Below are 13,434 nucleotides of genomic sequence, written 5' to 3' on the forward strand. Positions count from 1 at the left end.
CCTTTAAATTTTTTTTTCACCTCAATGCTAACCCTTAACCGATCATGCTCACCTGTCAGAGCCCGAGAGACGAGTGTACAGAAAAGTCACTCGGAGTGTGACGTCACCGGGGGGAATTTAGTATAAGAGGTGCCTGAATGTCATACAGAAATGCTATGCAGAGAGAGAAAGATATTTTACAATTTTTTTTCAAAGCAACTCAAATCAAACAAATAGGACTGATATGTACAAATCTTTACTTTCCCTGTATAAAAAACAGTATGAATAACCACCATGAACTCTTCAATCATGATGTAAGATAGCAAACAGTGAGTTATTGAATGATATTTTCACTATTTCTCATTTATTTTATCACGATGTTCAATCAAGTGAGTAGCTGGAAAGTAATTCCGGCGGCTAGCTCAGCGCGCGCTGAACGCATAATACTAGTACACACAACACCCAGGCATTGAGTGTATTGTTATGGTCTGGTATGTCGACTTAGTTCATGGCCGTGCAGCGATCCCCTGGCGTTTTTTCTTCTTTTCTTTTGTCTTTGACTCCACTTTTATATCCTCTGGATCATTTCCACTCATAGCTCATTCCACAGAACAATCTTGAACCAAACGTATAGTATTCTTTCTCGGCCTTCTGAGTTGTTTTCTATATTTAATTACGCTAGGGGTCACCGTCACACATACAAACGCAATTCGGAAGTGAGTTGAAGACAGAAAGATATATAGTAATTAGTATACATCTCTATGGTTGAAGACAACAAGAACGGTACGGTAGCTCGACAGCTAGCTGCGCCGGAGCGGGCGGCCGGTCGGCACAAAGCAATTCCGCAACCAACTGTGTTTTTTTGCAAGAGCCGCGTCACACGCGGATAAATATGTCATAATAACACGTCTGCTACGTTATCGACTGGTGAGAAGATCTCGATCAAATTTCATATTATTCACCTTGAAATTATTCCTTTAGGGTCTATGGTATCATTCTGAGGGAATTCACATATTTGGAATAATAGTACGGCCACAAATATTTTAATCATTTCCTCTTTGCAAGTTCTATGGCTCGCAGATACAACTTCAACTGCAGTTATTCCATATGAAGGAGTACGTGCATAGTACACAAAACGGCACTGCCTTGTTTACTAAACCGGGACCGAATACCCCCCGGTGACGTCACACTCAAAGAACACCCGTCTCGGTAGGCATTGCAGGAGCGAACTCAGGGAAAATGGGTAGGGATAAATCGTTCAAATTCACTATTTTGAAAAAAGAAAATGGGGGGTCGAATCACCTATTAGTGTTTGGGGGGTTGTAAGGTTGCTATTAATGTAAATATCTCAATATTTGGAATCGTCTTCTTAATTCAACTTTAACCAATCACTTTTGGGTTTTCCTACATACATGAAGAATTCTAGTCTTTGCAATGATGTGAAGGTCCATGATATGTATACTATAGTACTTATTGTAAATTACGCAATCCTGCATTGCTATTGAAACTTACATACGTGTGCATGATTGAAATGCATTTTTTTTTCTCGGGCTACTTTTCACAGCTTTACATGTGTACTGCCTAATTCTGGAACATTGGATAAGGCTAAGCTTTATGGCAATCAATTTATAGGATTTTCCAGGACTCCTAGTTTTCAGTGCTTTTTTAAAAAAAATGTTGGGGGCTCGGGGTCATTTGTTGGGGGCGAAATGACCCCGAGCCACTGTGTAATTTTGTTTCCATGATGATTGGAAACAAAGACAGTTGGAGTGGTGTGCAGTTCCTAACATTCACATGAATCATGAGTGGATTTTGGGGAGTTTGTGGTATTAATGTGAATGGACACATTCTCCCATTCTTAGAATTGTTTTTTTAATAAACGAAAGAAAAGTTGGGAATATGAACCAACTATTTAACAAATCCAAATTCGTTTGCATTTGATTTTGTTTTAACCAACAGCTGCTCGGTTCATACATATATTCAATCAGTAGTGTAATGAGCCAAAAATTTTGAGGGGGCTCAATATGGCATATTGCGTACAAATAAAAAGTTGCCAGCGAGCAAGCAAAAATTGGGACATTTTTATTACGAAAATCCAAGTTTGTAAATATTTTGACTAAATATTGAGAAAATAATTTTACCCTTATCCCTTCCTTTTTTCTTTTTTTTCATGAAAAAAAGAACTGGGGGGACAAGAGCCCCCCCCCCCCAGCCCCCCTCCCCCATCTGTACGCCAGTGTATTCAACATACATGAAGGTTGGTTAAAACTTTTTAGAGTGCACTGCTTTCCCTTCCGAAGTTAAGAATGTAGAGATGGCACTATCTGTATCACTAAAAGTTGACTAATGGCATATAAAAGATTAGATACCCCATTGAATGCCTGAACATGCCAATCGAGATATGAACTTAAAGGGGAGAATTAAAATAATAAAAATACTCTGGTCTACTGGACAGTATGTAAAATTAACCCTGAGATGTGATTATCAACAGATGAAGAAATCGACTCGGGGGTTTATTTTCAAAACAGACAGTTGTGTTGTTTACAATCTGGTCTCCAAAATAACTTGAAAGAATTATTATAACCATCCACTCTTTGATGCTCCATTCATATTGATTTCTAATGGTCATCAAGAATGGAATATTTATTGAAATTTAATTTGAAGTTTCTCTATTTCCATTTGATTTGTCACAGTCAGGAAGGAAAATTTCCTGGGAAGATCCCCCCCTCCCCCGTACGATTCCCACAGAAGTCAGAAAAATGTGATATTTACTTCATATCAAATACAATAGGGATGCAAGGAAATTCAGAGAGTCCAGATACTGCTTCACCTCTAAATGTAGTGAAATGCAGTGAATTAGCCAAACAGCAGGATTTTATTTTTGCCTACAGATATACATGTACATGCACGAGAGTAATAATCTGAATATGTTTCCATGGTTGGTGCTGTTGTTGCTTTCATTGGTACTGTTATTGTTGACATTAATAATAATAATAATATTGCGGCATCTATCTAGAAATAATCTATTCTGAGGCGCATTGTTACTATTATTATTACCCCGGCTTTAGCTCGAGCTGCCTTTCAGCGCCCAGTGCATTCAAGGAATTCATCCTGCCGGTTACCCATTCACCTCACCTGCGTTGAATGCAGCATAATATGGATACATTTCTTACAGAAGGAAATTACGCCTTGGCTGGGATTCGAACCTACGGCCCTCTGTTTCAAAGTAAGAAGACTAATCCACAAGGCCACAATGCTCCACATTGTTGATGATGTTGGGCTACCCACTCCCCCTTCAGTTCAAGTTCACCATACATATATTGTGGACCTTTAAAAAGCTATAGAGATGTTTTTGTTTTGTGAATTATCAGTAGGCGCTATCATTGACCAGAAAGTGATAACATCAACAATGGAATCTCCTATAATAAACGCAACCAAAATGAAATTGACCTCTGTGCAACACAATTTCCTAATAAGTTCGGATTTCAATGTTATTTTCCTCCTTCATGAAAAAAAATCCAGGTCATATTTGGAAAGATTGGTGTTTTCGCTAAACTCATGTTTGCTGCCAAATTGCAATGTGCAATGTACATGCAGTTCCTCTTTTAATAATAAAAAGGGGAAAAAATATTTTAGTTCCCTCAAAATTGTTCATCGAACCAAACATATTTTACTCCAATCTGCAAAGTATTTCATGGTCCCTTTCTCTTTCAAACATTATATCATAGGATGTTGATAATAACCATAAACACATGAACATAAAGACGCTTCATGATTGCACAATTACTGAAAAACCATGGCAAAACTGGCAACAATAAAAAATGTTCTGACTTCTGATTTATAGTGAACTCACATTCAAAACAATTCTGAGATAGGGAATGTGTCCCATGACACTTGCACCTTTTGTTGCAGCTCCAAATTTGATGAGGAATACAGAGTGAAATTTATTGATATGCCACCTTCATATGAAACTGGGAATGAAAACATCTCAAGAGCATCAATTCTGGAAGTGTGGTGATGGTTTTTTTCTCAAAATATTATAATTGATGGAGTTTGAAAAGAACTCTTAACACATGTATGCAGGTTCAAGTCATGACCTTTAATAAGGCACGACTTCGAGCAGCCTTTCTGAAGGTCATAACTTGAACCGGTGATCTATTTAAGGCATTGTAGACTGGCCTCCTTTCGACGAAAGTTCATGTTTTGCATCGCACCAGGCATACTAAACGTGCATTATGTACATTACATGTAGTAGAAGAGTATCTAGAGTATGTGGCATCAAGTGGTTGTGGTGGTGACGGTAGGCCTACAATACAGGGATACAGAGGTGCTCAACAGTAAAGTGAACCCCACCAGAAAACGAACATGAAAAGTGTTCAAGTTCTGCAATGTTTTTTTTAAATAATAACTGTCAAGTCAGGTAATAAAATATTACATTTCAATAAAAGTTTCCTTTAATAGTTTCTCTGGGATCGCCGGACATTGTAGTGTTGTTTTCACATTCAACATTCGGCATGAGGGAGTAAATTTTGTGGTGGGGTCCACTAACTTTTGAGCACAACTGTACAGGCCTTGTACGCTGTACATCAAGTGGGTTCAAATTATTTTCCTATTCAAAGCTAAAATCAAAACCCAAGCACAAAGGTGGTCACAGTTGGCCAGCACTTCTTGGTTTGTGTCCACCCCCCCCCCCCCCATCCTCTCCACGTTAGTTCTGAGAACCATTTCTTTTTTTTAATATCCAACGCATATTAAGAATTTGAGAAGTATAAAGTCTAAAAAGGCCCTTCAAAATTTCAAGGATAGCAGCTGCATGTACATGTGTACATGTAGCCTAATTCTTAATGACCTGACTTTAATATGGTATCCTACAGGCACAAAAAGAACGAACCTTTGATAATTTAGCCATCAATCTACATGGAAATGCATAGCACATAATCAGGCCGGAGAGAGTCCTTTATTGAAATGAGTGACAGGTTTCAGCTCAGCTTGTGGCCCAACATAATTATTAGCAAGTGAGACTACGCTCCAGTTGTTGTCTGGATCTATACATAATTACAAGCATGTTGGACTGAAGGCCGGTTGGGAAAGGCCTTTACATGTAGAGCTCTCTTAACCATGTGCAACTAGAAAAAGACAAAGGAATATGCATAGCCAGGAAAGGAGGCAGTGCCTTCGGACCTTGTGGTTACCACATATAGAGATTTCTGCTGGTAGTGTTTGTGATAGACTGAGAAAATAATTTCAGCATTTCAGATTGAATCCAAACTCAATACCAACATAGAATTTGCAATCATGTACATGTAGTTCCTATTCAGGCAAAGTTTCTTATATATATGTACATGTATTTGACAAAGATTAATTTATCTCCATCAGTGAACTACACTGTTGCATGCAAACTTTACGCTTGATGTTTCAAACAATGTGCATTGGTAATTTGAATTCTTGAGTCACACTTGATGGCATTTTCAACTCTTAAAAAAAGGAGAATAAATTTGTGATTCCACATGATGGTATATTGTTTCCCCACAGCAATACTTGATTTTGGAGTGTATGATCTGAACACAAAATACATACATGTAGCTTGCAAATTATACCTTTATTTCTTAATTATAGACTTTTTTTCAACTTGCTTGGATTAGGATCATTTGAACACAGGGATTCCGTTTGCTAGTGGGGGATTTCTGACAATGTCAAGTTGAGAGTTTCACAACCCCCCCCCCCAAAAAAAAGTGAAATACACCCTGTATTCACTTTACAATGTGTAGTACAGTATACATGTATGTACATGTATACAGTGTACACATTCTACATGTATATTGCTCATGAAATTTTAAAGTTAAAAATAGATCAGGAACTTGATGAATTTGATTGCTTTGAAGCCAACTCTTCTTCAACATCATGCCTTGCATCCTAATGAAACTAGCCAAGAATAATGACTGTTCATTATAAAACACAAACTGATCTTTAATGCAGATAATAAACTTCTCCCAAACGCTTTTGGCATTCCAACTTGCCATCGCAATGGCAACAGCACGAACCATCGCTTCCTGCCAAAAAATGATTTCCAATCAATTCACCATAATTGCCATTGTGTACTGATTATTTCTTCAAATGAAGTATCTTCAAACCCATTTCCTGTTTTGTACATTGTTGTTGCAGAGGAAACAGTATTTATGTACAAGTATACCTTTGTGTCATTTTCATGCTAGCAAGATATGAATGCTTTGAATAAACGACAACATTCACAAGGAGAAAAAAGTTCATTGGGGGAAAAAAAACAAGAAAAAAAAGGTTTCAAAATATAGAAGGCTTAATAATGAGCTGGATACATACATGTATATAGAGAATGAAAATTTGTTTAGAAAGGAATAGGCAAGACAACAATATGAAATGGATGTTTTTAAGTTTTAACAAACATGCATCATTTTTATGTTGGCATTGGTGGCTTTCCATAGTTGTGGTTGATCGGAACAATTGCATCTCTTTGTAAGACGGGGCCCTGACTTCACTATCTCACACGATTCCCATAAAAAACAAAACAAAAAGATATAAACAGACTGGTTGGCTCACCTGTAATATCTTGATTGGAGATACGTTGAACACACTGCTTTCGAGACGTGACTTGCCGACCCGAAGTCGATGACTTTCACGCGGTACGGCTGACGGACGGGGTCCACCAGCATGATGTTTTCGGGCTTCAAGTCCGCATGAATCAAACCAAGGGTCTTCAACTTGAGAAGAGCGACCAGTACCTGTTGGAGGGTGGGGCGGATGTGTTTCAGGGGGAGGGGGCGGAACTTACTCTGCTTGAGGAAATCATAAAGGTTCTTTTCGAGGAGTTCAAACACGAGGCACGTGTGGTTTTTATGCTGGAAGTACTCGTAGGCGCGCACCAAGTTGAAGTCGTCGGCGTTCTCGGCGCTGAGCCGCGCCAGGATGCTGACCTCAATCTGTCCCTGTCGCGCGTAGGAGGGGTGGTTCTTTAGGATCTTGATGGCTACGATTTCGTTGGTCCCGCGCTTCCAGCACTTGACCACCTGCCCGAACGTCCCTCTCCCAAGGAACTCCAACACTTCATAACTGTTTGTTAATGAACACAGTACCTCGTGCTGCACTAACTGATAATCGCCTTCCCCGCCCGACGAACTCTTCTTAGAAGAGTTCGCATTCTTATTCGAGTTCGTTGCCGTGTTGGCATTGCTTGTGGTTGCTTTACTTGAATGGTTCGACGTGTGTGCTTTCTCATGCTTATCGCTACGTTCCGTCCTTTCTTTGTACTCGTTACGGTTAGTCCGTTCTTGCCGCTCGTGTCGGTCGTGCCTCGTGCTGCTGTACTGACGGTGATTGTCCAAAGTTTCCTCGCTCTTCCGTTTCAACCCGCACTTCTGGTACGTATCCAACAGTCTGACTGTCGACGCCTGAATGACGTTCTGAGTTCTCCGGTTTGACGAAGACCCGCTGCTCTTGGAGGTGGACTCCAGGAGCACCGGGTCCTGTGAATTCGAATCTGTCAAAGGGACTGTCCGTAAGGTGCTTGTGGATGTGGAGACCCCGGTGTGGGGGTTGGTTGTTACTATAACGTCATTGTTGTTGGATGCGCACTGTCGCAGCTGGTGCGTTGCAGCGGCGACATGGTCAATGTGATTCTTCTTGAAGGAGCAAAAGGCGCTGGACTGTGAACCAAAGTTTGCGCTCCGGTTGAGGGATGACATACCTGGAGCAAGAGAAAGAAAATTGAAAAATACCATTCGTTATTAAAAATTCAAACATAAAGTCCCAAATAAACAGTTCTGCTGGAAAAGGTTGTGTATAATTTCATTTGGTTGGGATTCATATGCAATTCTTTCAACAAGCCCCTTTTACACTGAATGATCCAACCTCATAAAAGAACACTTCACGTCTCTTCCGTGACCAATCAATGATACACACAAGTTTCACTCAAACACAATTCATTGCTATAATTTTTCACATTCCTTCCTCAATAAAAGTGGACAATTTTTTCATCAAACTACATTTTCAAAGAAAGAGGAAAGCTGTTGTACATGTACCTGTGCAAAACAAACACACACGCACAAATCATTTTTTGTGACATCCTTGTCATTTATACATTTTTTATACTTCCTTCCTTGTGATATAACAATCTCTTATTTGTACACATAACAATAGAAACATACCTGTACCATAGCATGCCTGTACACTGTACAGGTACGTTTAGGCCTTATAATGAATGCAAAATCTAATATCATGGCACTACATGTACATGTACAGTCAATGAGTGCAACACAATGGAGATCAAATTTAAAATATCACAATCCCTGTATCCCCCAGCAAAATCTATTCCTGAGATGTCCTTGTCACTATTTTGGGGACTGGATCTGCTATTAAATATGGGTACTTTGATGAAATCAATGGTTCTAGAAATAGCACAAGCGCTGCCTTGGTAATTCACTACTTCTATGAATTTGAATATAATTCAAACATGTAGATGACCTCACATTGTTGGAGAGTAGAAAATCGTCCGCTCCATCTAATATCCAATCAAGTGTGACCGAGTTAGAACAATGGACTCTCAATAATAATATGAAACTGAATCCCAAGAAATGTTCAAGTATGACAGTAACGTTCATGCGTAACCCTCCTCTGCCAATGATTTTATTAATTGAGGGTCAAGAAATTACTCAAACAGATTGTATAAAGTTACTAGGGGTTATTATACAGAGTGATCTTAAATGGTCTTCACATGTAAATGAAATGGTAAGGAAGGCAAACGTGAGACTGCACATGCTGCGAAATCTAATCAGGTTTCGACTGCCAATTGACGATTTGGTTAAAATCTATGTTTCTTACATTCGACCGGTGCTCGAGTATTGCGCTCCCGTGTGGAGCTCGGGCTTAACTTCTACCCAAGTTGTTCAAATTGAACGTATTCAGAAGCGCGCGTGTCGCATGATTCTAGGATTTCAGTACACTTCCTACGAGAATGCTCTCCAGCGGTGCCGTTTGCCAAAACTGAGTCACCGCAGGGAATGCCTCTGTCTCAGCTTCGCGCAGAGACTGTTGGGTCCTAGCGCGAGGTTCAGACATTGGCTTCCCCAAACACGCGGTGAATCACACTCAAAGAATCTCAGAAACAATAACAAATATACCGAAGTGCAATGTAAAACTGTTAGGCATAGAAATAGTCCTTTGCCATATCTAATCCGACTATTGAATTCTCACTGTAATTAATATATTTTCAACCACATGTTGTGAATCAGCTTGCAGTGCATGCGTCTTTCTAATTCTCTCATCCTTTTTTACGTTTGCATTCCTTTAGTCTTTTTTTTTATCCACTTAATAAGTTTTCATCTTCTCTCTTAATTCAGTCTACATTTCTGTCTGTTCTTCGTTTTTTTTTCTTTTGGTTTCCTATTTCATTCTTTTCTTTCCCTCTCTTCTTCCAGTTTTCATTAACTTAATTCTTTTAATAATTACTAATTTTTTTCTTCTCTCTGTTTTTTTTTCGTTTCTCTCTCTCCTCCATTTTCTCTTTCTTTCTTTCCTTTTTTTCTTTCTTTCTATCCCTCTTTCATTCTTTCCTTCTTAAGCTCCCTTTCTTTCTTTCTTTGTTTCTTTCCTTTCTCTCTCTTCCTAGCTCCATTTCTTGCTTTACCCTTCTCCATTTTATCCCTTAGATACTTAGCCTTTTATCTATCTATCTATCTCTACTTTCTATGCCTCTTTTTAATTTTAATGATAGTAGACGAGTTGGTAATTGGACGAATTGGAATTTGACCAAATGAAAATAAACCGCCCCATGGGCCGAGTAACACAAAGCCTTATTAGCAATCACCATAGAACTTTTTCTTTTCAATTGATCGCACTGACTACAATGATTAATACATGTAAATCGTCAAAATCAAGCATACTATTATTATTATTTATTTCGGCAATGAAAAGTATAAGAAATTGGTACAGTGCAGTATAATACAATAATAAACATAACAAGAGTATAGATTGAGCACCTACTGGACTGCCAGGGTCAAATAAAGTTAACTAAATTACTGTAGTCAATAAAGACCATTTGACCCTATCCAGCGGGTGCTTACATAAAACAGAAGCGGATAAAAGAGTGAGTATGAACAAAAAGGTTTAAGATCAATTATAATAGAATAAAACATAGGTCTACTTAATTACTGGTTAAGCATACAATCATTAAAATGAATTGCTATTTAACCTTTGTGTTACCGGGTACCCATACATGTATTAACTTCACAATGTTTTCAAATTCAAAATGTAGAACTTGACAAAGGGAAATAGCCTGCATACCGTACACAAAATATGGTCTCTTTGCCTGATACATGTGTTATACCCCTTTCATAAACCCAATAAAACCCAATTATGCGGCTAATAGCAGCATAATTTGGTCGTAAAATCAGAGGAGGACAAGAGTTATCCTCATTATTCTGATGCTGCTATTATCCGCATAATAGCGGCATCGGGACAAGATTTTGAGTTTATGAACGTATTTCCAAATAATGCGGATAATTGCCATGGTGCGGTCACAAGGTCACCCTTTTCCAACACAACCGCATCGGAGGGGGCGTGTCCAGTTGTCATGACGATTATCCGCCTTTTTCAGGACGGGCGCTCGTAAAAATAATGCGGATAATTTTCGGAGTTTGTGAACGCAATTTTTATTGAATTATCCGCATTACTCTTAGGCGGCTAATTGGAGGATAGGTTTTATTGGGTTTATGAAAGGGGTATTAGACCCCCAAAATGCAGAAGGTAAAGAGCCATTGGAGAAAGCAAGACTTTTTGTTTTTCAAAGCAGTGATAAGGGAGGGACTGGACCTTCAAATACAGATCATACCTTTTTTAAAACACGCTCCCCATTCTCTTGGTCAGATAATGCACAAAAAAAAAATCAATAAAGATAACAAAGGACCCAGGCCTACAGGGTGAAGTGACAAAAGAAGGATGAATTGGCCTATTGTTGACCACCCCTCCCCCCCCCCCCCCACCCCTTCCTTCTAAAATAGGAACCTCTAGCAATTAGTCTGCAGGCACAGACCCTTGGTTTATGCAATTTGCATCTTGCATAATACAGTCTGAATTTATAGTGATCTTGACTAGATTCACGATGCATGTCCTGTGGCTGGCTCACAGACAGAGTCTCTGGAGTAATTCAGAGTCTGAAGTGGTGAGACTATGTGTAGATTCACTATATACAGTGGCTGGCTCTATATTTCACACAGACAAGAGTCTAGTCTTCACTCTAGACATGGCTTTGGTTCACGTGTCAAATAGAGTCTGTGATTGCAGACTAGTAAAAAGTGCAAGTAAGGTTTATAAAGAGGGAACTTATCATCAGCATTGAGCTTTTGTTCTAATGTAGGTCTGGCCTCCTCCTGGACTAATACATGGACAGGATAAAGGATCAACTGTTAATTGAACAATTGATTGGTGAGGGCCCATTTACTGCTTGAAGAACACAATGGATTAATAAGGGGGTACACAGGGGAGGGGGGGGGCACACAGGGAGAGGATTAAAAAGAGGTTACATGTACACGTACATGGGGAGGGGAGGAAAAGGGACTTTGAGTTAATTTGTTTAAGTATTCAAAAAGTACAAGGGGTGCAATATTTACAGGTGTATTTAAAGGAGAAATGCAACACATGCAGAGGACAGTCTCTGATCTTCATAATGATCGACCATGTACAGTTCTATGGTGAAGTTGTATTACCAGGTGGAACTGCATGTAGGCCCACTACATTCACCTTGCTAAAAGATTATTAACAGCTGACTAATTAGAGAAGTAATCCTAAAATCCCTTAATACCTTAATCCTGACAAGCGCAATCTTATTCTTTCTTGAATTTCTGGAGGAAGTCCAGTGTAGCAGATTCCATGTAAACCTATACACGAACTTTAATAATGGCATTATCAGGAAGGCAAAAATTAAGAATCATTCAGGTGGATAACCTTTCAAAGGAATGACCACGTTGAAAAAGTGTCCATCAAGAATTTAAAATACAATACTAATCAAGAACTGTAATCAATACAATGTCACAAATTTTTGAGCCCCAAAAGCAGCGCCGGAAAAGTTTTTCATTAAAAAATTCCCCTTTCGAGCATAAATGCAAACATCAGGTCCAACCTAAAAGGGGTGACCAAGTTCGAAAAGTTTTCATCAGAAATTTCAGGAAGAACTGCAATTAATACAATTACAATGTCACAAAGTTTGGCTACTGAGCACCAAAAGCAGTACCGGAAAAGTTTTTTATTAATAAAATTCCTGTCCAGCATGAATGTATGTACATAAACATCGATTCCCTTTTAATCTGCATGTAAAATGATCTGCATCTTCATGCTCTGGGCACATACATATCCTCAACTTAAAATCATATAAACAGGATGCAAATTGGCAACTTGTTCACCGATGAAGCCATGAAGGGCTATTCCATGACCTCGTTGGGTTTCCCTGCGTCATGAAACAGTCTATCTGCGCTCACTCATCGTTCGATCATGTGACCTTTCTGGATTGGGCAGGAAACCAAAGCCTAGGACTCCGAACATTGAGCAGTTCAAGGGCTTTCGTAGGATTGCCCCCCATAACATAGGCTTTTGATGTAGAAATCTCAATATGAAGCTGTTAGAGCCTATAGGCCTGTATGTACACGTACAAGTGGTCACAGTAGCGTACTGTTTATGCATTATGCTAGTCAAAAAGGTGAGAGATTTCACGCTGAAAACATGGAAAACTGTGTTAACTTTTCATAAAAATGTGCATGTACAGAAAATAGGAAATATACATGTACATGTAGTGTGAGGATTATTGAGGAGGAAGCCTCATCTAAAAACATGATAAAGACCTTTATAATTTCCCCTTTTCCATATTTTTAAAATCCATTGCATTGCATATATGCTAATGACCACTACATTTTCCCTCATACAGTGTATGCCAGCATACCAGGCAAACAAAAAACAAAAACAAAAAATTATTTTTATATTTACGGGGGGGGGGGGGGGTTACTTTTAACTTTTCACAATGTACAGAGTGATTCTGCAACATTGCAGTGAATGGGGAATTTCTGGGCCCCGTCTTTACAAAGAGTTACGATAGATCCAATCAATCGTAACTCTATGGAAATCCATCAGTGTCATAATTTTTTTCTACAGGAAATTTTGCACAATGTCCATTCTATGCAAAGAGAAGCGCAGTGAATTTTCAAGAAAACAATGAATGCATGAATATACATCATAGCTAGAAAATATTTTGAACAAACATGCATATAGATGTTGACATTGCTGGCCGTCCATAGTTGCGATTGATCGGATCAATTGTACATTGTTACTCTTTGTAAGACCGGGCCCTGGGCTCCTAATAGCATTTCAGAGGCGAAATTGCCCTGAGCCCTTGTGTATTTTTCCCCTGCAGCTTATACATGTACTGTACTGTACGTATGC

General features: G+C 39.0%; 1 protein-coding gene across 1 annotated transcript; it reads right to left on the reverse strand.

Moving 5' to 3' along the window:
- Positions 1 to 1,524: 1,524 nt before the first annotated feature.
- On the reverse strand, positions 1,525 to 7,694 carry LOC129268847 (homeodomain-interacting protein kinase 2-like). Its single transcript, XM_064104576.1, has 2 exons — positions 2,810 to 7,694; positions 1,525 to 2,689 (listed from the first exon to the last, which is right to left on the reverse strand). Exon 1 carries the CDS (start codon positions 7,692 to 7,694, stop codon positions 6,549 to 6,551), a length of 1,146 nt encoding a protein of 381 aa, XP_063960646.1. The 3' UTR covers positions 1,525 to 2,689; positions 2,810 to 6,548.
- Between the last annotated feature and the right edge of the window lie 5,740 nt (positions 7,695 to 13,434).

This window comes from Lytechinus pictus, chromosome 9, assembly GCF_037042905.1.
Source record: "Lytechinus pictus isolate F3 Inbred chromosome 9, Lp3.0, whole genome shotgun sequence".
In the NCBI taxonomy this organism is placed as follows: Eukaryota; Metazoa; Echinodermata; class Echinoidea; order Temnopleuroida; family Toxopneustidae; genus Lytechinus; species Lytechinus pictus.